This window comes from Tursiops truncatus, chromosome 1 (assembly GCF_011762595.2).
Source record: "Tursiops truncatus isolate mTurTru1 chromosome 1, mTurTru1.mat.Y, whole genome shotgun sequence".
NCBI classification, from domain to species: domain Eukaryota; kingdom Metazoa; phylum Chordata; class Mammalia; order Artiodactyla; family Delphinidae; genus Tursiops; species Tursiops truncatus.
Window position 1 is genome coordinate 50311226 of NC_047034.1, and position 26504 is coordinate 50337729.

The 26504-nt window shown below is 41.0% G+C and overlaps 1 protein-coding gene across 10 annotated transcripts in view; it reads right to left on the bottom strand.

The window, feature by feature from the left end:
- Positions 1-4216: 4216 nt before the first annotated feature.
- Positions 4217-26504, bottom strand: part of AXDND1 (axonemal dynein light chain domain containing 1) — a 65746-nt gene continuing 43458 nt past the window's right edge. For 9 of the 10 annotated variants that reach the window (XM_073803808.1, XM_019918546.3, XM_073803812.1 and 6 more), the window contains 7 exons: positions 25815-25911; positions 21704-21814; positions 16083-16196; positions 14501-14605; positions 8580-8662; positions 7508-7713; positions 4217-4658 (listed from right to left, as the gene is read on the bottom strand). In XM_073803808.1, the coding sequence (XP_073659909.1) occupies positions 4588-4658; positions 7508-7713; positions 8580-8662; positions 14501-14605; positions 16083-16196; positions 21704-21814; positions 25815-25911 (787 nt within the window). In that variant the 3' untranslated portion in view covers positions 4217-4587. Of the gene's footprint in view, positions 4659-7507; positions 7714-8579; positions 8663-14500; positions 14606-16082; positions 16197-20718; positions 20792-21703; positions 21815-25814; positions 25912-26504 lie in introns of those variants that run through there. The other variant, XR_004526045.2, reaches the window with a different exon arrangement.

Below are 26504 nucleotides of genomic sequence, written 5' to 3' on the forward strand. Positions count from 1 at the left end.
TTGGCAGAGTCTATCAGGACTGTGCAGGTTCTGATGTCCTCTAGAATTTTGGCTTGTGTGTCAATGCCATTGCTGAGTATTTGAGCTGAGCAATAAGTAGAGAATGTAGAAGTCAAATTCCTTCAAAGAGGGTTCATCAACTGCGCTTCTAGCTTTTCCTGAACTTGGGGAGGAAAAGTAGCACTGTAACTGAGAGCTTGGACTCTGCTGTCAGATATACCAGATTTGATCCAGACTCTGTAACTTATTAGATGTTTAACCTTGGACATGCAACTTATCCTGACATAAATGGGGATAAAAGTAGAACCCACCTCACAGAGTTGTTGTGACTAAATGCGATAATACACGTGAAGTGCTTAGCACAGTGCTTACATGAGGTAAATGCTCAATAAACCATGACTATTACTATATTTCTGGTTTTAGCCCAGTAGCTCTAAATGACAGTAATTGGGCTCATCCAAATGGGAGCCTGGCCTCGTATACAGGTTGTTGTCCCCATGCTTCAAAGGTAGCCCCAATGGCTAGGAGCTCCTGTCCCCAGGGTTGTTGTTCTTGGACAGAACCAGCTTAAGAGTTTGTATATGAGGTCTCCTGTATTAGAATCCTCCCCACAATATTTCAAGCATTTGTTTCAAAGGTGTAGAGCTCTTTAGCATGATAGTAAAGCAAAATCTAGACAGAAGAGAAGAGTTTCTTCTCTTGATGAGCAATAGTTGCGGCCAGAAATCAGATACACTCTTCTTTCTTACCTGGGTTTGACTATTTGGGTGGCCAGAGTGGAAAATGGGAATGGATTACCAGCTGTACCTTGTGAACTTCAGGATCTGCTGGACATCTGGGATGGAAATATCTTGTCTGCCAAAGAGCAGTTTGCCTTGGTGAGACAGATGATGGGAACTGTTAATCTTATCTTCAGACTTTCAAAATTGTTTCTCACAGCTGGCCTAGAGATAGCCTGAAGTATGCCTCTGTCAGATCAGGGGCTCATGGAACCCAACCCCTGCGAGTACAAGAGGATGCCCTCCAAACAAAAGCCACTGCAATCCAGAAAGGCATGCAGGAGCCCTTTCATCAGCCATTCCAGAACAACAGGAACACTGCCCAGGCCAAATGACATTGCTGTGTACTGGGATTGTCTAGGGAGCGTCTGGAAGGCTGCCTTCACTGGTCTTGCTCTCAGATGCACCACCTAAGAAGTCCTGCTTTCTGAAAAGCTGTACGTGGCAGAGCCCATCTTTGAGGTCAGGGGGATTGGTGGACTTGCTCAACAGTCCTGAATAGGAGATTGTCTTGAGGCTGTGGCAGACCTGGCTGGAATGAACTCTCCATTCTCCTGAGGCAGAGGTAGAAGTCCTGATGAATTCTAGACACTGCTTCCCATCAATATGGCTACAGAGGACCTCAGCCTCAGGCACAGATAGCAAGCACTCCTGTTTTGGAGGTAGGCAGGCCCTAGGCAACAGGGCTACAGCAGTTAGACTCCTAATTTTAGAGCAGCTCCTCTGCTTCCTGTGGGGAAATGTTTGCTGGTAGGTGGCACACTTATTTAAAATTCCAGAAGTGGGCAAATAGTGCTCTAGAGATTTGGGGCCTACAAGCAGAATTCTCAGCAGTCTTTGAAAGTGAAATGCAAAATGTAGGTTCCCCAGGCAATATCAGAGTCACTGATCTCCAGCTAGGAAAGGCCAAGAACAAGAGGAAAGCCCAGTCAATGTGTGCCAGAAAGCACCTGACAAGTGACCTGACCACAGTCAAGTCAGTAGGACCATAGCAGAGGACCAGAACTCTTGGGAGAGAATCACACAGTGCCCACATGCATGGAGTTGGTCTGGGTGTGTGATGAAGAACCAGGCCTGGTGGACTGGGGACTTGCTCCAAGTTCTAGGATTCCTAAGACACTACCACCTTGGCTTCCCAGGGACGTGGACCACATCACCACTGAGACTGGGGACTGGGACCCAGTGGAGTGTGATGAGGCACCTCCAGTCAGCACGGCTGTCTGGACATCTGAACACAGGGTGGCTGCTCTCCTTCAACACAAGCACAACAGCCTCACCTGGCAGCCTCACGGACAGAGAAGTGTAGCAAGAGCTCCTCTCTCCACTCTGCTCAGGAGACCACCTCAGGGTGACCTTGAGATGTGGCAGGACTCAAGGACTGTCTAAAACTTCCCACACATCAGCTACTTGGGAAAGTGGAGGCTGCCCATGATAACTTTCAGGGAGCAGCAGTGCAGAGGCCTTCTCTGTAGCATACTTTTTTTTTTTTTTAACCACCTAACATTCATGATGCCTTCCTACCAGCCTCCTGATTCTCTTTGGGCATTTCCTTCCCCCAGACTGTGTTCTGTCTTGGTGGAACAGCAGAGCAAGGTGTCCTTGCTTCCCTTTAAGGAAGCTAAAGAGATCCCTGAAGTCTTCTCACCATCCCTGGTACATCCATGGGGTGGTCTGTGACTACGAGGTAGCCTTTCTCCCTCATGGGACTTTAAGAATAATGTAAGGATGGAAGAGATGACTGGTGTTCATTTGGTGGTAGCAACTGGGTGAGATGGTGAAGCAGTTCTTGCTTCTGAAATCTAAAACTACCTCATCCTATCTGTTCCTAGCCTGATTCTTTAAGACTTTCCTTCAATCTCCTGAGCTCCCCAACGTGCTTTCAATAAATTATCCTTTCGCTTGTGGTAAGAATGGCTTTTTGTGGCTCACAACCAAACCACCCCAACTAGGTCTATGGTACCAAACATCTCATTCTAATCGTAGTGGCACCAGGCATAACTCTGACCTTTAAGACAGACTTCCACCCGATGGAGCGGACACATTCTGAGGGGCAAGACGCTCATGTTCAGGGATGGGGGCTGCTGGTTTGTATGGAAATGATGACTCATTCCTACAAAGTAGGAAATTAATTTTTTAAAAAGTAGGCTGAAATCCCACTAAAAAGCCCCAAATTTGCTAGAATCATTCAAGAATCTCTTCAGGAAAGTGAAAAGGGTAGGGCTGGCTCTGCCCCAGCAAGTGGTAACTGGAAGCACGAGCCAGTAGCCTGAGCTGTGGCTTTCAGCTGGGCCATGAGCCTAGTCAGCTGTCTGAAGAATTTCATGTTTTCTTTCCCCAGAATTAAGAAGTCATCCAGTAGGCTTAGACTGACCCCAAACATTTTTGAGACCCACCTCACAAACACTTTGATATGTGTGGGCAAAGGCAGGCCTGACCAGTGGTTGGGCTTCAACAGGGCTGAGGACTCTGGAGTCAGAGGGTTTCTGAGGTTCAAGGAGCAGGCAAAGGCCTACAGTTCCAGGAGATAAATCCAAAGGAACACCAAGTATGCAGAGCCAAAGCAGGTGCAGAAAGCTCGGAGGTGTTTGGAGCCAGGGGGAGATATGCAAGTGAGCCAGGAGCAGTGAAGTAGGACGGGCCCCTGCTGAGCGACTGCCCAGATGTCCATTTGTCATTTGCAACATATTTTTGCAGCTTAGTCCATCTCTAAGCCTAGATGCATCCAGGGTCACGAACAGAGCAGACAAATGAAATGAGACAACAAAAGTTAAAAATGGAGATTCTGGGTGAATCTTCAGCAACACTTAGCCCCTGTGAAGGAAGCCGTCTGAGCAATGGCCTGGTGGCCCATCGCCATTGTCAAACAATCCAGACACAGGTCCAGCAAGCTGGGGGCTCTGGCACCAATCAGCTCTGTGACCCTGGGGAGTCTTATACCCATTTGGGGCCTCTATTTCATTCTGAGAAATGGGGATAACAGTGTCTCCTCCACCTACTTTGCAGGGTTATTGTGAAGACCAGATAAATCTTAAGAATGCCTGAAATAAGAAATCTGAAAATGCTGCAGAAACCTAAGGGCATTATCAGGATCCTCTCTCTCTCCCTTTTTTTTTAGTTTATTTATTTTATCTATTTATTTTTGGCTGCATTAGGTCTGCGTTGCTGCACATGGGTTTTCTCTAGTTGCAGCAGGTGGGGGCTACTCTCTTCATTGTGGAGCACGGGCTCTAAGCACGCGGGCTTCAGTAATTGTAGAACGTGGGCTCAGTAGTTGTGCCTCGCCGGCTCTAGAGCATAGGCTCAGTAGTTGTGGCGCACGGGCCCAGCTGCTCCATGGCATGTGGGATCTTCCTGGACCAGACCTCGAACCCATGTCTCCGGCATTGGGCAGGCAGACTCCTAACCACTGCACCAACAGGGAAGCCCAGGATCCTCTCTTTAAATTGAAAAAATAATGCTTTTTATTTGCCACTCTTCTCTGCAGAGTTCAAAGTCCTCAAAAAGCATTATTTTCTTGACAGAAACTGACACTTTTCATAGACTTCTGCTGGGAAATCAATTGAAGAGGCTAGAAAACCTTTGCACAGCCTATTTTTAATCTTGGAAATAAGCTAATACACTGATTCCTTACAGCCATCACTGTGACTTTTAAAGAGAAGATGTCCCTGAGTTGTCTGTTAAGGCTTTTCTGGTAGCTGTTGCAAAGGGAGTCCCTTCAATCAAGCCACAATGTCCACTCAAAAGTGCAGAGATATCTGGGGTGGGTACAGTGACAGAAGCCATGGTGAAGCCTAGTGTCCTATGTTTGCTATTTGGATTTCATCCTGTAAGTGGTTTTAGTCCGAGTTCTGGATTTAGAACTCTCCTTGCGCTGTACCTCTGAAAAGACAAAAACAATTATTGTAGTAACAATATATTTACTGAGGACTTTTAACTTTATAAAGCATTTAAAAAATTCTGTTCTGCATGAGTAAGCCCCAAGCTACAAACTATTTGCCCAAAACTTGACTCTACATTGGTTATTGGGATTGAGAATGCATTTTCTCAAAGTTTCAATGTAGTCAGTTAGTGGGTCCTGGAAAAGAGCAGTATGTGGTCAAGGAGAGAAGAGAAAGAAGAAGAATATTTCTTCCTTCCAGTACATACCCCTAGCTTGGTGGGAAAAAAAAAAATTCAAATAGAGCTAGTATCCAGAATCCTCCCAAATCCATCACTGTAGCCCTTTTGTATCTCCTGGTCCCTCCCTCCAGTGTCCCGTGCACAGACCCTACACAAGCCCCACCCTTGGGATGGGTGCAGGAGGACTTCTGCTGTCAAGCCTGCTCTCCCTGGCTGCTCCATGACACCAAGGTTCTCAACTGGAATCCTTCCAACTGGTGCTGCCACCTTCATCCCACATTTGACAGTCACCTTGTTCATACCCTGTCTTGCCCCCATTCCTAAATCATAAGCCTCACTTTGATCAGAGACTAAGCCATATTCATCTGTGTAAACTTCCCTCTCGATTCGTTTCTTCATTAATAACTCCGAACACAGTGATTTACTAATTGTTAAAAATGACATAAAACAAAAATAAATGTCTTCCTACTCTATCCAAATCTCTTTACTCAGCATTCACAAGGCTCCTACCTTTGCCATATGATTTTCCATTCCTTCACTGCACAACTATCAGGAGAGAAGTGATCTCCCCGCACTAACTCATATAAATATGACCCAGTATATGCCATATGCATGTCAGATTGCTCCAGGGGTGTCTGCATTTTTTAAAGGAGCTGCCTGCTAATTCTAAGAAATGTCTAACTTGTGGGTTTTTCGGAGAAATGTTCAGGTCACCGCATGGCATGGGGACTGCCTTGCTTAGCAGCCAGTTTCCCTAAGCTTTGGAAGGCTTCTCATCCTCTACTTTTGAGCCCCTGGCAATGACTTTGATGAGGGTGTGGAGGAGGGGAAGAGTGGCAGTAACCTAACCTTGTGTAGGTTATTGTTTGCAGGTTGGGGCCTAACTGTATATCGTTATCCTCTACTTAAAATTATTAAAACCTTTAAATTCTGGATTTAAACTAATCCCCAAGACTTTTATGGAAATGGACAAAACTAAAGTCACTCATTCCATGTTGAGGTAACCGCTCTAGTTTAACACATAGACCTTTTGTGTGGTTTGCATACAGTATTTAGTTTTCTGTAAACTGGAAAAAGTCTAGTCTCCAGATTATCAGGATAAAATTACACCACAATAGGAGAAGATACAATTTTTTTTTTTAATTCATGAAAACTCCCTCACATATATTCAGACGTAAAGCTAAAGGATTTTCACACCTGTAATGATTAACATTTTACCAGTTCAGAGTTAACAGAAGGGGAGAAAATGGGCTCACATTCCTCCTCCAACACTGATATGATATACCATAGCTGGGCCAGAGACTGTGAGGGGTTGGCTAACTTACTGCTTTTGCTGGGGGGGCATAGGTAGAGACAGGGGTGACAGAGAAAACAGAAAGTAGATATCTGCCCAGTACTACCCCTGGCACCAGGACTTGTCCTAGGAACTGACGCAGGTTGAAGATGAAAGCAAAAATCAAAAAATAGCCTCCAATATTGGGGATATTAAGAACTGCTTGAGGGCAGATTATAGATTAATTATAGGTAAGAAAATGAAGAGTTAAATTCCTTTTCCTATAGAATAAAGAAGATTATTTTCATCATAGACAATCCACTAAGTACTAAAAACTAAAGACAAAATTCCCCACAAACCTCTATCAACCAGAGACAATATATACCAATGTTTGGGCATATTTTGTTCTGGTTTTTTTTCTAGCTTTAAAATATTGTATCATATCCTGTTTCCTGCATTTGATATTTTAACATAAGAATTTCTCATGTCATTACAAATTCCTTGTAAATACCATTTTAATGGTTGTATAATATTCAGGTATTTTAACGTAGCATAATTTATTTAATCTTTCTTCCATGATTGGAAAGGTAGGTTGTTTTCATTTTTTCTTCTTAGATACAATGATACACTGAACATCTTTGTGCATTAATTTTTGTTTCTGTATTTAGGATTATTTCCTTAGACTAGATTCTCAAGAGTGAAATTATTAAGTCAAAGTATATGTGTATTTTTAAGGCATATCCATACATACACTCAAATTATTTTCTGAAAGAGCTATATCTGTCTGTCCACCCACAAGTATTATTTGTAAAACTAATTACTTTGCCCCCTCTGGCCAGCATTGTATTCTTTGCTTTTAAAAAGCTTTGCCAGGGCTTCCCTGGCGGCGCAGTGGTTGAGAGTCCACCTGCCGATGCAGGGAACGCGGGTTCATGCCCCGGTCCGGGAAGATCCCACATGCCGCAGAGCGGCTGGGCCCGTGAGCCATGGCCGCTGAGCCTGCGCGTCCGAAGCCTGTGCTCTGCAACGGGAGAGGCCACAACAGCGAGAGGCCCACATAACGCAAAAAAAAAAAAAAAATCTTTGCCAGTTTTATAAATAAAAATTGTATCTCATGTTAGTTTATTAGTTACCATTGTTAGTCATTTGGTTTTCCTTTTGTGACTTGTCTGAACAAGATAATTACATAATTATATGTGTGTGCATTCCTAGGAGAAGTATGAACTAGTAGATCATCACTAAAGATATTGATACTCTTCTAAAATATTTATGACCCAATCAAATTTTTGCTCATAAATACAACCTAAATAAAGCAAAATGAGAAAGCAATCCTCACCTTTCTTTGGAGATTTTGAGGCTCTTTCTACTGGCCTGATTTCTTCTTCTTCATTTTCTTCTTCTTCAGATTCCTTCTCTTTATACTTCATCAGTATTTCCTCTAGTTCTTTCTCCAGTTCTTTATTTCTTATAAGGGTATAATGAAGTTTTTCATTCACATCATCAAACTTCTCCTCTGCTTGTCTGGCTCTGCTTTCAACCTCTCTGATGTGGACAAAATCCAGAGAAACATAATAAAATGGAAAGGTTTGGAAAAGTGCCTTTCATATCTAGAAACTCATTATCCAAAAAAGGCAGTGGGATTAGAAGAATATATCTGAACAGTACAAATAAGGGAAGCAGCAGCATCAATGTTTAGCCAAGAATTGGGGGCCTAGGGGCTACTCTGGATGGTAATGTCAGAGTGCAGACATGGTGTGATTTAAGAATACAATATATTTATCATTTCTTAGTGAAATCTGACTTTTGGGTATTTGGAATTCTCCATCAATAGCCAAGGAACCCCTTTTCAGTGGTTAATCTTGGCTTCTCTTTATTGATGTGATCCAACAAACAAATAAAATAGTGTCCCTTCTTTTCCAGCACCTTTAAAACCAGATCTTACAATCAAGAAAACCAGTTTGAAGTGTGTTTCTTAATTACTAGGGCACAAGTTATATGTCTATATTCTCTTCTCGTAGCTTTCTTAGCTATTTAACTCTGTTGTCATTCCTACAATTTGGGTTATGTAACCTTCTTTCCTGCACACAATAGCTTCTCCCAGTTTCATATATTTCTCTAGTTCATCTCTTAGAAACATACTGAGTTGGATCCCTCCTAACACTCTACTCCCACCCCAGATATACACATACACACTTGACTTCCTCCATCTTCACGGTGGCTGAGGACAGATGTCCCTCCTGGAGCAGTGTAGTTCACTGCCTCTAGCAGAAGATTTGAAGATACCCATCCCACTTGTAAGGAAAAAGGAAGCAGGAGAACCAAAGGTAAGCCAAGAAGCATGCATTTCTCAGCTAGACCTCCTGGTCAGCAATCTTTGTCTTCTTACCATTGTGGTGTCTCATACTTACATTAACTTCTCCTGCATGCGTTCAATTACAGCCATTGTTTCAAGATACCTTGGGGCCAATGTACCTTCATTAGCTGATTCTCTCTGACAAAGAAAGTAGTGCTATGAATGAACTGAGGGTCCCAAAGATAAATAGCCTCTTTCTTCAGTATGTTCTGGACCAAGCCTTCTTTTTCTACTATTCATGTTTATATAGCACATGATTAAGCACACTCTTTTTTTTTCTTTTTTGCGGTATGTGGGCCTCTCACTGTTGTGGCCTCTCCCGTTGTGGAGCACAGGCTCCGGACGTGCAGGCTCAGCGGCCATGGCTCACGGGCCCAGCCGCTCCGCGGCATGTGGGATCTTCCCGGACCGGGGCATGAACCCGTGTCCCCTGCATCGGCAGGCGGACTCTCAACCACTGCGCCACCAGGGAAGCCCTAAGCACACTCTTAATACCAAAGAAGAATAGGGATTTCCTGTGGCCAAATACCATACCAGCTTGCAAATTATTCACACTCTGGTGGACATAAATTTGATTAGAGTTGTAAAGAAGAAGCAGGGAGAACAACATCAACAGAAAGAAGCAGGGAAAGAAGAAAAGGTTTAAAAAATAAAGAGAAGGGTAAACATGTTTCTTTAAGTTAAAGATCAAGGAAAATAACTATATTTATCTTATTAATAATTTACTTCATTAAGCACATAACAAATTGCAAATTGCAAAATTCAATAAGATCTTTCAGTTCCTTAGGGAACTTCATAAATATCAAGGCAGAGAAAATATGAAAAAAATAAAACAAAACCTCTTTTACTTATTTTGACTCTATATTCCAGAAAACAAAATAAGAGGAAGACAAAAGAGAAAATTTAGAAGACAAAAACTATAAGCATATTTTAAAATGAATATTATGAGATATTTTCCTAGAACCGTGTACTTTTAAAAATCTCATTTATTCATGTTTCCCAAACAGAGGCAAGTAAAAGTTAAACCCCACCTTACAGATGGAAAGGGAGATCTAAGAGGATAGGCAGCCTGCCATAATCACAGAATGATCTAGCTGATTAAAGCAAAACCCTCATCTAGGCCTCTCCATCCTCAATCACACATTCCGTTGCACTATGCTCGCTGTTTCTAAAAGCGAACCAGCGAAAAGAAACTGTATCAAACATTTTCACTTTTACTCTAGCTCTTTTACTCTCTTCTTATTTTCCCAGTCACATATTTTCCTCTTTCTGTTTTGCTTCCCCTTTGGGCAGTTTGTTTGGGAAGTAAATGCTGTCATTGTTGAGCCTGGACCAGCAACCTGTGATGTGGCTGTGCCTATACAGCACATACTACTAATTTATTTGTTCTTTGAATCCAAAAGAAAGGCTTTCAGAGCAGAGGCATCTGGAAATGCAGTTCCACACATGATTTATATAGCTGCATGAAACAGTTTTAACTGTAGGTGGAAACCAAAGTAAACCAGGACTGTACTCTGCTAACTGTATACATTTGAGCCTTCCGACTCTCTACTAATTCAACAGATAGATATTTAGTTACAGTGTGCGAGGAAAACATCCCTCTGTTTTGACACCAGCAAGTACAGATTAATGTTCTGTGGTCCATTTCAAACCCTCCAGCAGGAAATTCCCATGGTCCAAAATGCTGGACGTTGGGTTTCTAGAATTATGGCCTCCTCTATGTATGCCAGGTGACAACCTTCCCTGCATCACCCATGTACCGACACAGATGCCTCAAGGCTTATCACAGATACTGCCTTGGGCCCTCTTCTCATATTTTGAAGCTTCCTCTGGCTTTTATGCTCTTTTACCTGCTGTATAATAGAGACAAACGTGGGCCGCACGGCTCTTGGAAGCAATCGCATTAGACCTTTCTTGTTCGTGCCAACCTGCTGTAGCTTGGAGCTAGTCTCTCTCTCTGACTCTAATTATGCCTTTGGCCTTTTTGGCTTGGTCTTCCTGAGGTTTGACTCTATTAATGGACTTTAGATTGGACTAATAGCTCTGGCTTGAGCCTATCGCAGGGAGGATCTGGCTGTAGACCCAGTTGCTTGGAATCCAACACTCAGTACTGAACTCCTAGCCAGCCACAGTGGCCCTGTCACCTTTGGACATATTTTCTGGAACCACCAATTCCAAGGACTCTTCCCTGTTGCTGTTATAAGATGGGTAAGTTAGTTACTGCTCTTAATACCTATGCCTGGGGTACATGGTATTGTGGGAGGAAAACACAGGCTTCTAAGGGCCTCCTTCAGCTTGGTGAAAAAATACTGCTGATCCCCCAAGTCTGGCCCCTACTCTCCCTTCCAAAGGAGTTCATAGGTGATCCAGCAAAATCTCCCATTTTCCTCATACTTACAACTCTTTACAGACAGCCAGGACCTATGGTTTGAAGACAGGCCTAAAAGAGATGGTTTCTAACATCTTGCTTGTTAAAGTAGCTGAGCTGTAGGCAACCCAACTCATGCAGCCAGGCGGCAGTGCTTAGGGTCCACGGTAGCTCTGAGCACTTTGGGTAGCCTCAGGGAGAGCCTGGTGAATTTAGTCACCCCATACCTCCACCATTCGGTTGCAGTGTTAGAGCTCAGCTGCTTCTCCTCCAGGGACAACTTTGGAATGAGTCCAGTTCAGAGAGGGCCACAAGGGGTGCCCTGCAACAGGATCTCAGACCTGATTAAACTGGGCTGCACCTGAAGGCAGAGCGGCCTTTCCCCAGGATGAGCAGAGGCAGAGTCAATGCTGCTTACTGGGGTCACTTGATTCACCAGTGAATCAGGCAAGTGTCAAATTGGGTATTGCCTGAAACAGGCACAGCAGGCCAAGCTTTGTACACGGTTCCTGCTTTAAGTATGGTCTTCAGGAATTCCCACAAAGTCCTAATTTCCAGCGAATTGAGGAGAGTTTGGAATAATTGATAGTTCACCCCTTCTCCTCCTAGTTATGGGGGACACTAGGGCATCAGGTAACGATATGAATGAGGCCCTGGTTTAGCAGGCCAAGCAATTAGCCTGTCCAAGGTGGTGGTGACTTACCACCACTACTCCTGTTATCACTCATATCTCAACCCCCAGAAAATCCTGTGCTGGAGTCATTTGAAGGAGGAGATACGAGGAGCAACTGGAATTCTCCATGCTCAGGTCCCTAGCCTCCCAGTGGTCTGGAGCTACTTCTCACTAGAAACCCAGGACCCAGCTATCTCTTGGCGCTCTCCTGCTCTATAACTCAGCTCCCAGAGACAAGACAAGTTATACCTGCAAACCACGAGGTTTCTGCTTCCCTATCCCTTCCTTCCTTTTCTCTTTCCTCCCCCAGTGTCAATCAAACATACTGCCTCTTGGGAGTTGTTTTCAGACCAGAAAGAGAGAGTGCCACTGCCCAGTAGGACTGGTGCCTTGGATCTGTATCCTTGCTAAATGGTTGCTTATGTTCTTAGGGCCAGAGGCTAAGTGTCTGTCAAAAAAATAAATAATTTTTTTTTTTTAAATAAAGGAAAAACAAACAAGCAAACAGAAGCAAAAGAAAATTTTACAGTGAAACTTTAAACTGCCCTCAGGGAGCCCCAATGTCTTTGTGAATGGAAGAAGCACAGAGCCAAGGCCCTTCCTGCCCCATGAAGCCTGCAGTACAGTCCAAATCAAGATAGCACTTCCCCCAGCTCCGCTTCCTGCCCCAAATCTATGACCTCACAAGCCAGGTCAAGGACTCTCCATTCTCTGGGTACCAACATCTCCAAAGATCAACCTTGTCTTCACTTGCCTAGCACAATTAGGGGCCCTCTGTTTGAGTACCTCGTGATCCCTTTCTACCTGTCCAGTGGTCCGGCCACCATCCCATAGGATGAATGTGATTCTTCTTTACCTCCAGGAACTTGCAAGTACATCTGGATGGCATCTTAGTCTACTCCCCAGGTCTTATGGTCAATGAGAACCTGGACAGTTTGGTCTTCAGTGATCTATAGTAGAACATTAGCAACTTTTCAAAGCCTAGAGATAGACTTTCTGGGCCCCATCGTCCTCAGGTGAGCTAGCCACATAGCACCACACTGTTCCAGATGGAATTCTGGCATCCTGGAGCAGAAGTCCCACACCACCAAAGACAAGCACCACACCCTCCGTTTTGCCCCAGGCTACAGGTTCCTATTTTCCTGTCAGCTTCCTGACTCACTCTGGACCTGACCCTGATGCCTTGCCAGGATAGCATAGCAGGGTTTTCACCTCAGGGGAGCAAATCTGGGGCAGGAGGGCTTTGGGTGGGACTCCTGGGGGGTTCTCAAATAGTAAAGTGCTACCCTTTACCTGCCTTTTTTTAATATGTCTCATGACATTGCATTTGCATTGCTTACCCTTACCTCTTTGCCTCAGAGTCTTAACGACTGACATATTAACATATCATTTTAGAAACTTGTTGAAAACGCATTATTTTGGGAGAATGTGATCGTAGCCTCCCCCCACCCCCATGTACCACTCTAACTCCAATGTTGGCAGCTCCTGCCTGACTCTCCACATGGTATCTCCCAGTTCTTCCTCCCAGAGTTGGAGTCTATTTCCTACAACCTCCCTGGACATACATCCCTGCAATCTGCCTCTACTTTGGACCATGCTGCCACTTTAGTGATCTAGCTGCCATCCACCAGGACCCTCACCACAGCTCCTCACCCCGACATGCACCAGTGCCTATTCAGATGCGTCAGACTCCTAGCAATGAAATGGTTCTTAACTTTGGGGTTGAGAAATTTGATGATGTCTATGGATTTCTGGCACATACCCCTCTTCCCCAAGAAAATGCACAGTATGAAAACACATACAAAATGGTGCATACCATTTCAGGGGATTAGTGGGATGAAGCCCACCAGAGACTCCTAAAGTCATGGCATCCTGTACAGAGAGATACCAATCTAGAGCTGACTTCAGTGTGAATGGTCTTAGAACATTTGTGAAGGAATTTTAAATCTGCTTTCCTACTGAGTTTCCATAGCTACTGTCTAAAGGTTTCCAATTTCCCAATAATTCTTGTGGTATCCTCTCATCACAGTTATCAACAGAGCCTGCTGAATGAATATATTTAAAACTTGGTCAAATACTGACCAAGACATTGTTAAGTTAAGGAAAGGGATGAAATGCTGATTTTAAAGTGAGGTTTAGGACTTCCCTGGTGGCACAGTGGTTAAGAATCCGCCTGCCAATGCAGGGGACACGGGTTCAAGCCCTGGTCCAAGAAGATCCCACATGCCACAGAGCAACTAAGCCCGAGCGTCACAACTACTGAGCCTGTGCTCTAGGGCCCACGAGCCACAACTACTGAAGCCCGAGCACCTAGAACCTGTGCTCTGCAACAAGAGAAGCCACCGCAATGAGAATCCCACACACCGCAAGGAAGAGTTGGCCCTGCTCACCGCAACTAGAGAAAGTCTGCGAGCAGCAACGAAGACCCAACACAGCAAAAAATAAAATAAATAATTAATTAATTTAAAAAATAAAATAAAATGAGGTTTAAAGAAGAGAATGAAAAGTTTTTATAAAGCTAAGGTGAACAAATGAGTTTTTCCAAGGATGATGCTGGGAGAAAAAAATATCTGGAAAATATATTATTCAGGAGTTCCCTTGGAAAAGCTAAAAGTTATGTTAGATCCGTATCATTTTTACAAATGTTAAATTTCCTAGTTTTTTTTTTTTTTTTTTTTTTTTTTTTTGCACTATGCGGGCCTCTCACCGCTGTGGCCTCTCCCGCCGCGGAGCACAGGCTCCGGACGCGCAGGCCCAGCGGCCACGGCCCACGGGCCCAGCCGCTCCGCGGCACGCGGGATCCTCCTGGACCGGGGCGCGAACCCGCATCCCCCGCATCGGCAGGCGGACTCCCAACCACTGCACCACCAGGGAAGCCCTCCTAGTTATTTTTTTCTCTAGTTTTGAATTTCCTAGTTGAGTTTCAGCTACATACCCAAGAAGGCAATACATCTGTTCCAAACAGAGGTTGGGAATGGACATTTCCGTCTACTCCAATGACTCGAATGAGTTTTTCCTTCTCTGTAGATGTTGAAGGTTTCTAGGGCACAGAAATACCACAGATGTGTTAGTGAGCTGGTGTGTGACACAGTGGCCTGGCAAGTTGCCTGGCACCATGTCTGAAGCTTTCGTTTTCCATTTGCTTTAATCATTCAACAAGCATTTTTGAAGACTTACAGGAAACACTGTGGGAGAAATTAGTGGGGATGGGGAAATGGGGACAAGGAGAGATAACAGAAAAACAAAAAGGATTTCTTCCGGATCTCAGGAACTCACAGAACAGTGGGAGAGATAAGCAATAAAATAATTATGGTCTACATGATTACTTTTAGCATAGAGGTGTATTCCGAGAGCTATGTGCACCCAGAAAAGGGCCCTGCATTGTCTAGACACTCAGGGATTTTTTTACAGAGAAAATGATATTTGAATAGGAGTTTGTAAAATAGAGAGAAAAGGGCCTGAACTAAGGCCACAGAAGAAGGGAAGGAGGGGATTTGAAAGGTATGACAGATTTAGTGGCCAAAAAATAATGTTTTCCATTTATTTTGCCTTTTATATGCCAAGCACTGTACCAGAAGTAAAACAGAAGATGCTGGTGAAAAGAGGCTTCGGTGTTATAGAATATTTTTGTTCTGTTGTACTGCATGTAGAGTGAGTAGAGGATCTATGTCACAGCCTGGGGTCATGCCAACATTTAAACTACTCACAGAAGAAACACCCCAGGGAAGTAAGTTAAGACAAAATGGAGAGTGATCATGAGTTCTGAAAGCTAAAGACAATAGTAGTCCACCCAGGAATTAGCAAGGGCTCTTATGCCAGACTGAACTAGGTTTGAATGCTGGTTCTGCAATTTATAGCTATATGATTTTCAGTAAGTCAGTCAACCTTTCTGAGCTTCAGTTTTCTTATCTGTAAAATGGGGGCAATAATATTTACCTTGAGGTTGTGTTGTATAGATAAGAGTTAACATGTGCAAAGCATATAGGTCATGGTAGGCACACCATTAACAGTAGTTACCATTGTATTTTCATTACTATTATTATTACAGATGCCCCAAGAAGGGTTGTTTTTACTACTAATGCCACAGCAGGGGTGGAGACAGGATAAGGAGAAGAGAGGTGTGGATGGCCTGGGGGGAGTGAGAAAAGGCAGCTCAGAATGGGAGCTGAAGAAGTGGAGACAAGGAGTTTAAACAACTATTTGAAAAATATGGCAATGAAGGGATAAAGAAACAGCATCAGGGTGAGAGGTAGACTGTGTAGTTAACAGTACTATAGGTGAATGAGGCTAGTGAGAAATGGCTGAATTTAGAAAGGAAGAGGAACACCCTATCCTTGGAAAATAAAGAGATAAGTGTGTCTGCAGGTATGATTAAACCTATATGAGGAAAGGAAAGAAGTTGAAGAGTTCACTCCAGATGCGCTATTTCTATTTTCAGTGGTATATATATATATATATATATATATATATTCATTCTTTAAAAATATAAAGGAAAAGGAAAAAAATACTAATCTTACCTCTTCTGCTTTCTCTTCTTCCTTTTCCTCCTCAAGTTTCTTATCCTCCATATTTTCTTCATCCTTTTTAAGAAGCTTGCCTGTTTCAGGCGTAGTTACTTCTTTTACAGTATCCTGTGAGACAAAACAATATTATATTATAGCTTAGTGGATATAAATATTTTAGCAGAATACTAGCAATGTTTCCATTCAAAAGTATTTAATGAGCATTAATTTTGCAACTGGGCACTGTGCTAGTGATAAGGATACAAAGGTTAATAATAATCCGTGCCCTTAAGCAGCTTAGAATTCAGTGGACAAGAAAATGCTATGGCTACATATAGTCACAGAGTAGGAGCACTTAATCCAGATCTGGTATTGGGCAGGGGTGAAAGAGAGGGTTAATCAGGAAGGTTTCCTGGAGGACATAATGTCTGAGTTTCTTCTTGAAGGATGAGTGAGGAGAAAAAAGATGGCACAAGGGAGTTCCAGGCAGAGAATGTTATTTGTACATGATTGGCTCTGAGAACAAAAGCAGTTCAAGAGGACAGAAACTTAGAGGCAGATGGGCAGGGGCACAATCACAGAGGAAGGGCTAGAATATTATGCCAGGGAGATTGGATTTTATCCTGAAGGCAGTGAGATACCTATAAATCGATTGACCTGTTTTGCATTTTAAAACAATCACTCTAGCAACAGGCGAGTAGATTTAAAGAGGAGGAAGGAAGGGAAGGTGGGGTGATTGATTGAATGGATATGGAATGGTTAGGGAAAGGAAGCATCTTGAATGTCACCTGGTATATACACTATATACCACTACATAGGCCACTGCATAGATGATAATGCCATTCACAGAGATAGTGAACAAAGTTAGATAAGCAAGTTTGGGAACATAGATGAATTCAGATTAGGCTGTGTGAGTTTGAGGCACCACTAGGATAGCCAAGTGGAAATAAGTAAGTAGCTGAATTTGTGGATCTGAAGTTTAGATTGGAGGGATTTTGGCTAAAGGTAAAGATTTAACAGTTATCTACATTTAAAGTTAAAGCCAAGAAAAGAAGCCTTTATAAAGGGTTTATCTACAGTTAAAGAAGGCTTTATAAAGGCTTTATCTACAGTTAAAGCCAAGAAAAGAAATTATATCGCCAAAGAAGAACTTGTGAAATGACTAGAGGATGAGGCCTTAGGACAGGAACCTAGTCACATAAAGGGTCAGGGAAGAAAGAGGAGCCTGCAAAGGAGGGTAAAAGTTGCCTCAGAAATGTGAGAGGGCCACCAAGAAAGCCAAAAGAGAAGAGAGAAGGAGTAAACAGTGTTGAATATCTCAATGGAGTCTGCACAAATATTGACTGAAGACCATCCTACAGAAGTTTATTGCAGCAGTGTTTATAAAACAAAGCTAGATATAAGCTCAATGCCCAAGATAGGAAAATGCACTTAAAAATTATGGTATAAACCATACAACAAGTTATTTTATAGCAATTTAAAAATATGCTGTAGAAATTATATACATGGTATAGAAAAATATTCACAATATATTAGGATATTTTTCCAAAGTGAAAATACCTTGTTTTCATGATAACATACTACTGATGTAAAATATTTGAAAGCTACAGAGAAATTAATAATCTGAACCCTCACAGGTAACAACTTCTATCACTTTGCTGAATATTCTTCTACTCTGCTTTATATACATATAAACGTGTTCATACAAATGAAATAATAATATACGTTATGTTCCCTGATCTACTTTTCTCAATAACATATCATGGGTGATTCTTATTTCACTACATAATCATCTATTTTATCTGTACAGAATCCTATTATTTGAATGTACCATAATTTATGAAACCAATTCCCTATTGATCAATATTTATATTGTTTCTGTATTGTATTTTGTATTGTATATTGTATTTGTATTGTATATTGTATTTTGCAATTATAAATAATGTTGTAATTAATATTCTTATACAGATATATGTTAGAATTATCAGATAGACTACATAGTTATACTTACACTTTTAAAGAAATAAGAGATCGAAACTGTGAAAGATTACAAAAATAATCAGACTTGAAAAAGAACCAAACAGAACTTCAACAATTAAATTTAAAACTCAACAGAAAGCTTTAATAGCAGATTAAACTCAGCTGAAGAGCAAATTAGTAAATTGGAAAGTAAGTCAGAAGAAATCATCCAGGATGCAATGCAGAGAGACAAGGAGATAGAAAATATGAAAGAAGGTTAAAAGACATGGGGGACGGGCTTCCCTGGTGGCGCAGTGGCTGAGAGTCCGCCTGCCGATGCAGGGGACACGGGTTCATGTCCCAGTCCGGGAAGATCCCACATGCCGCAGAGCGGCTGGGCCCGTGAGCCATGGCTGCTGAGCCTGTGCGTCCGGAGCCTGTGCTCTGCAACGGGAGAGGCCACAACAGTGAGAGGCCCACGTACCACAAAAAAAAAAAAAAAAAAAGACATGGGGGACAGATTCCAATATATATCCATTCAAAGTTCCAGAAAGAAAGGAGAGAGCAAATATAGTAGAGACAATAATTGAAGAGATGATGACTGAAAATTTTCTAAATCTAATGAAAGATACCCAGCCAAAGAGTTAGAAAACCAAGAGAATCCCAAGCAAACTTTGAAAAGAAAATCTTCACCCACATGTATCAGAGTGAAACTACAAAATGCCAAAGACAAAAAGAATATCTTAAAAGTAGCCAGAGGGAAGAGATGGATTAACTTCAAAAGAACTGACAGGGCTTCCCTGGTGGCGAAGTGGTTGAGAGTCCTCCTGCCGATGCAGGGGACACGGGTTTGTGCCCCGGTCCGGGAAGATCCCACATGCCACGGAGCGGCTGGGTCTGTGAGCCATGGTCGCTGAGCCTGTGCTCCGAGGCCACAACAGTGAGAGGCCTGCGTACCACAAAAAAAAAAAAGAACTGACAGCTGGATTTTCAGTTGTCAATTTGGTAACAATACAATCCAGAAAACAGTGGAAATAGTATCATAATACGTGCTGAGAGAAAAATCATCCTAGAATTGTATACCCAGAAAAAAATTTAAGAATGAGGGTGAAATAAAGATATTTTCAGACAAACAAAAATTGAGTTTACCTCCAACAGATGCTCACTCATGAAAACTCTAAAGGTTAAGGCAGAATGAAAGAGGAGAAGAATTATTCAATGCAATCAGACAAGAAAAAGCAATTAAAGACATAATAATTGAAAGAAAGAGGTAAAACTATCTCTATTTATAGGTGATTTGATTGAATATCTGGAGAACCTGAAAGAATCTATTGAAAAACTACTGAAACAATAAAATAATTTAGTAGAGTCACCGTACATAAAATTAAAATACAGGAATCAGTAATACATACACAGTTACCAATTAGAAGATATAATGGAAAAGAAGATCTTATTTAAAATACCAAAAAATAAAATAAAATACTCAGGCCTACCTTATAAGCAAAATGAGCAAACTATAAAACAGTACTGAAAGGCATAAAAGTAGACATCCTATATCTCATATACTTCATAGAACAGCTCAACAGCATAAACATGTCTGTTCTAAGTTAATATATAAATTTAATATCATCCCAGTTTTTAAGAATCATATATTTTCTAGAGGTAGATTATATAGAAGAATAAGTAAGAGAGAATAGCCATAAAACACCTAAAAAAGATCAGTGAGGAAGGGCTGGCCCTACCAGATCTAAAAATGTATCATAAAGCCTCAATAATTAAAAGATTGTGGTGATGACTTGTGAATAGACAGATTAAATATAAAATAATAGAAAACCCAGAAATAGACTTAGGTTGAATATAGCTATTTTCAAATATTAAAAAAAAATATTTCCATCTATTCTGTAACAGAATAGATGGAAATACTATAACGTGGGAGACAAATCAGCCCTTTCATATCAACCCAGAAGACTGAACTAGGACCAGTAGGTAGAAAAAAAGCTACAGGGAAACAGGTATCATTTAGTTCAATAAAAGAATAATGTTCTAATAGTCACTGTTCACCAAAAACGAAGGGACTAACTCTGAAAGTAGATCTCCATCACTTCAGATACTCAAACATAGGCATAATGATCAAGCATAGGTGTTATACTAAGACTGACGCATCAGATGGCTGGTTGAATTCAACCACCTTTAAAATCCTTTTTGTTCTTAAGTCTCTGTGATTCCGTATAGGTTTTGAATTTTTTCCTAGATCTGATGTGCAGCCAAGATCATGTCTATGGTACTTCACTAAGTTTCTAAAACTGTACTGTAATTAAGATGTATAATGTTGTTGAGATGATTCAGTGGTTAATTCAAAATAATTCTGGCCAAGACGTGGGCAGCAAAGAAAAATGAGAATTTGTTAAAGGTGTATAATTTAGAAAGGTGGTGTTTCTCCAGTGTTTAAATGTAAAATAAGGGAGTTCCCTGGTGGTCTAGTGGTTTGGATACGGAGCTTTCACTGCTATGGCCCGGGTTCAATCCCTGGTTGGGGAACTCTCACAAGCCATGCAGTGCAGCCAAAATTCAAAAAAAAATTTTTTTTAAATAAATCAATTAAATAAAGGTAAAATAAAAGTACTGCAAGTGTGTAGATAGAACCTTCCTTTTTAGACCCAGGAGCATTGACATATATGCCATCAGATCATACCTGTATAGTTTATGTCTCTGATAGCAACGGGAGCTTCTTCAGACTTTGCTGGAGGTGAACTTCCTCAAAGAGACTGAAGTAAAAGTAAAGATTTGTGACTGCCATTAAGTACATGATATTCATTGACTTGGGATCCTCAGTAAACAGGTAGTTAAAACTACAGGATTAACATAGTAATATGAAGAGTGTAGAATGAGAAGGGAAAACAAGCCAAGGACAGAATATCAACATTTAAGAGGCAGGCAGAGGTCAAAGACTAAAAGAAGGAGTGTGAAAAGGAATAAAGAAGTAGGAGAAAGACGGAATTTTGGTCTTGCAAGGAGAGATTACCAAAAAAGTGAATGGTTAACAGGATCAAATGCTATAGAGAAGTCACGTTAAATATGGGATTGGAGATACTTAGATCTGGCAATAAGGTCACTAGGGACCTTATAGTAGTTTTAGAGTTTTAAGAAAAGTGATTGTGATAGGAAGGAGGGAAAGTAGTAGTAAAGAAGAAGACAATATCAAGGGGCATATTTTTTCAGATGGGAGAGAGACCATGTTTATAGAGAGGAAGGCATTAAAGATACAAAAGAAAGAAGACAATGTGCATGGGATTAAGTACTCAAAGGAAGAAATAACCTTGGATGGGAAGACTGAGACTTCAGTGTGAAGGGAGGAGGGAGGGTGCTTGCAGAAGCAGAGAAGTCTGAGGCTATGACTCAGGAAGTGGCAGGTAACTCCCCTCTGAAAGCCATCCTTTCCTCAGTAAAGTAGGAGGCAAAGTCACCCTCCAAGAAAGTGAGCAGAGACGTTTGGGTGATGATTCTTTCCTTTAGAAGGGAAAAGAGTTGCCAATGCTCTTGGTCACAACCAAAATTCTCTTCTCATAGAGCAAATGAATGAGGATTCAAAACATTGACTGGAAAAAGTCGCAGTACCCTTATCTATTGAAATACAGAAAGAGCATGAATAATGACCAGTGCTAACACATGGCAAATACCTCTTCTCCAAGTAGGTGCCATTTTTCTTCACGTGTCAGTAACTTTATTTTCCTGCCTTTGAGACCAGAAAGGAGGTGAGAGCATGTGGTGATCCACTCATAACATTCTCTCTGAAAAGAGATAAAAGATAATCACTAAGCAGAAAAAATCAGATTACACCAACTCATTTATTCACTCACTCCTACTAAGGAACTGCTAAGAACAATTCCTCTAAATATAACTCCATTCAATTAACTTTGTATCAGTTCAGTTCAAAGATTTGTGCAGAAGTGATTTTCTATTAATATAGACCTAAATCATATCATCTCTTATTGACAGCGTTTGGGATCTGGGTTGAAATGGGACAAGTAGTGAAGTGCTATAAAACTAGATGCAGAAAGATTGTTGGATTTACTAAGGCCTAACGGTTTGCCTCAATAAATGTTATGCAACTGACCAGGGTCAACTATAATTGTATAACAACAGCAAACACTTACATGGCACTTTATTATATGCCAGACTCTGGTCTAAGTATTGTGCATTACCAACTCATTTGATCCTCATTATGAGACTATTACTATCCTCATTTTTTTTTTTTTTGCGGTACACGGGCCTCTCACTGTTGTGGCCTCTCCCGTTGTGGAGCACAGGCTCCGGACGCGCAGGCTCAGCGGCCATGGCTCACGGGCCCAGCCGCTCCGCGGCATGTGGGATCTTCCCAGACCGGGGCACGAACCCGTGTCCCCTGCATTGGCAGGCGGACTCTCAAACACTGCGCCACCAGGGAAGCCCTCCTCATTTTTTAAGATGAGGAAACTGAGGAATAGAGCAATTAAATATCTCGCTCAAGGTCACATATATTACATTTATGCGCTGTGCTTCAATTCTAATCCAGGTGGCCAGGGCTCTTAACCACAACAAAAATATTATTTCCCCTGCCCCAATAAAGTGAATGAGTAAAGAGCTGAAGCACGTTTTTGGAAAAGGTGCTCACCCCTTATCTATTGAGATACAGGATTTCACCATAGCAGGTCTCATCCCTGCAAAGAGAATAGAAAAACTACATTTACTTTACCAAGATCTTCTAACAGCTAAGATCTGGTTTCAAAGTTTAAAAGATGCATTATTCCTTATTAGTGAGAAAAAGCAGAGGGAACTAGGAAACATTATTTCCTCTGGGGAAGGTGATCTGTTCACTCACACCATCAAAAAAACTGTACCATGTGGTGAAATAATCACCCACTTTAGGTCCTTGAAATAACCCATAAAAAGCAGTAATACGTCACATTTTTCCCATGATTAGACGTATTTATTTATTTATTTATTTTATTGATTTATTTTTGGCTGTGTTTGGGTCTTTGTTGCTGCGCGTCGGCTTTCTCTAGTTGCGGAGAGCGGAGGCTACTCCTTATTGCGGTGCGCGGGCCTCTCATTGCAGCAGCCTCCCTTGTTGCGGAGCACAGGCTCTAGGCACACGGGCTTCAGTAGTTGTGGCACGCGGGCTCAGAATTTGTGGCTCGTGGGCTCCAGAGCGCAGGCTCAGCAGCCATGGCTCACGGGCCTAGTTGCTCCGCGGCATGTGGATCCTCCCAGGCCAGGGCCCGAACCCGTGTCCCCTGCATTGGCAGGCGGACTCCCAACCACTGCGCCACCAGGGAAACCCTAGACTTATTTTTAATTGTGGAATTATTGTGAAATGTCAGAGCCAAAAAATTTTAAAAATCAAATCCAAACCCTTGTGTTATGGATAAGGAATGGAAGCCTCTATAGGTAAAATAAGTTTACCACAGCTCTGTTAATGTCACTGATAAGTTTAAATTCTGCATTCAAAGGGTTAGGTTGATGTCTTACTGCATATCAGAAAAGAGGGTCAAACAAGGGAGATGAAAGTGTTAGGTTCTAGTCCTAAGTTCAACTAATTGGTTGTGACTTCTTGAGTAAACTCTTAATAGTCTTCATCTATTAAAAACAAATGAGGTTGTTGGTTTACTCTAGATGACCCCTATGCACTGGGTAGCTGGTTAAAACATTCACTGGCAGTGGGGGGGGATTCCCTAATTTGTAGCATTTGTTGATTTCTATAGTATATACTCCCACTATGGCAATTTCAATGGTATTCATTAATTCAGTATGTTATCACTGAATGTGGAATTGGGAAGAGGTCTGCACGGTCAGCTCTTGTGAGCCAGCATGCGCCTGCATCATACCACTGCTCCTAAAGATCCTTCCAACTACAAAATCTGATGCATATTTTAACTTTATCGTGTGTAGAACAAAAGCATTTGTTAATTTTGCAAATAGTAATTATATTTTAAAAATCTTAGTTCTTCAAACTTGGTCAAACTTGAAAAAGAACAAATTTGGAGGATTTACATTACCTAATCTCAAAACTTATTTTAAAACTACAGTAATCAAGACAGTTTGATAATGGTGACAATGTTGACACAAAGATCAACAGAACATAACAGAATGTCCAGAATAATATGCACATGTATACGGTCAATAGATTTTCAACAAAGATGAAAAGACATCTTAATAGAGAAAGGATAGTCTTTTCAACAAATGGTGCTAAAACAATTGGATATCCAAATGCCAAAAACTGAACTTCAACCCATACCTGTCACCAGATAAGAAAAAAAATGGGTCACTCAAAATGGGTCACAGATCTGAATATACAAAACCTAAAACTGTAATATTTCTAGGAGAAAATCTTCATGGTGTTACTATACAAAATTTTTCTTATCTACAACATCAAAAGCAAGACCCATAAAAGAAAAAAAATGATAGATTGAACTTCATCAGAGTTAAGAAGTTCCCCTCTTTGAAAGATGTTAAGAGAAGAAAAGGCAAGTCACAGACTGAGAGAAAATATTTCTAAATCACATATCTGATAAAGGACTTGTATCAAGAATATATAAAGAACTCTTAAATTCAATAATAAGAAAACAAGCAAACCAATAATAAATGGCCAAAGATTTGAGCAGACATTTCACCTTCTTTCCATAAATAGTTTGTTAATTTTATTTCACTTGTAATGGTTTAAATATCTCAATTATCCACTACCCAAATTATAAAACAATTGCATTTCTTTTTCTAGCATTTTCCAGTTTTATTGCGATATTATTGATGTATAACATTGCATAAGTTTAAGATGTACAACATAATGATTTGATATATGTACGTATTGCAAAATGATTACTACAACAAATTCAGTTGTTGTGGTAACATCCATTACCTCACAGTTACATCCATTACCTCACATAGTTATAATTTTTTTTCTTGTGATGAGAACTTTTAAGATCTACCCTCTTAGCAACTTTCAAATATAACTTTCACCACAGGAGATGTAATGACAAATAAGCCCATGAAAAGATGTTTAACATCATTGATCATGAAGGAAATGCAAATTAAAACCACAATGGCATATCGCTACGCACTTATTGGAATGTCTACAATTGAAATCACTGACCATATCAAGTGTTGGTGAGGATGTGAAGCAACTGGAACTCTCATACACTCCTGGCAGGAATGTAAAATGGTTTAACCACTTTGGAAGACAGTTTGAGTTTCTTAAGAAGCTAAAAATACATGCCATATGACTTAGCCATTCCATTTCTAGATACTTACTTAAGACAAATGAAAGCAATGCACATGTACAAGGATAAGCATTGAAGTTTTGCTTGTAATAATAAAAAAATTGAAACAATTCAAACGTTCATCAACAGAGAATGGTTGATAAATAAACTGTGTATATCCATAGAATGAAATACTGCTCAGCACTGAAAAGCATGAACTTTTGATAAAAGCAACAATATGTGTGAATCTCAAAATAATTATGCTTAGTCAAAGAAGTCAGACAAATAAAGTTTACATTCCACATGATTCCATTTATAAAATGAAAACTAATCTTTGGTGTTAGAAAGTGGATCAGACATTGCCTCGGGACAGGACGAGGCTGCAAGGAGAGATTAAAAAGGGGTACAAGGAAACTTTGAGTTTGTTGGATATGTACTTTTTTTAATCATAGTGATTATTTTACAGGTGTACGCGCAGTTTGTTGCAAATCAATTAAACCTAAAAAGTCTACTTAAAACAAACAAAACAAAAGTAAGGGGAATACAGAGTTATTACCTTCATCTTATCCAGTTCATTAAGTTCCTTAGTAGGATTTTTTCCTAAGTGATCTGCTTTACTCAGAGCCATAGCTGTTACCATCTCTTTGCAACAACTGGAAAAAAAAAAAAGAGCACACATACATTTTATTGTTGGTTCCTCTCCTAAGTCCAGATACAGTGGAAGTTTACCATAATAATTAAGCTACTGACTGACCAGAGAATAATTTGTTTCTTGCTCGGTTTCTCACTCTTGTCCTCTTCCTCCCCTCCCTTCCCGTCACTCTTGACCACTGGTAACACTGAATGGAAATGAAGGGGAAACTGGCTAGATTGTAAAAGCTACTTCCCAAATTTGAAGTAATCATAGTGACAGTATGCTTCCTAGTTAATGAATTACAATTTTTATAGACATCTTTATTTGACAGGAATCTTCTAGCTTTTCAGATATAAGACTTTTTTCAGTTTTTGTTTTTTTAAGAGATGTTTTGGTTGGTGTTTAGTGAAATATGTAAAAGTATACCTTTAACTTTGCATGGAATTACACATGCAAGTTATACCTACTCCCCCACCGTAGGTGCAAAAACGCAAGATGCAACTTATTTATGCAAGTAAGTGATTTGTTTTGTTTTGTTTACTAATTCTCACTCCCACATACATATACACTTCCCATCCTGCCTATGCTAACATTGTTTTCAAAGGAATTCTA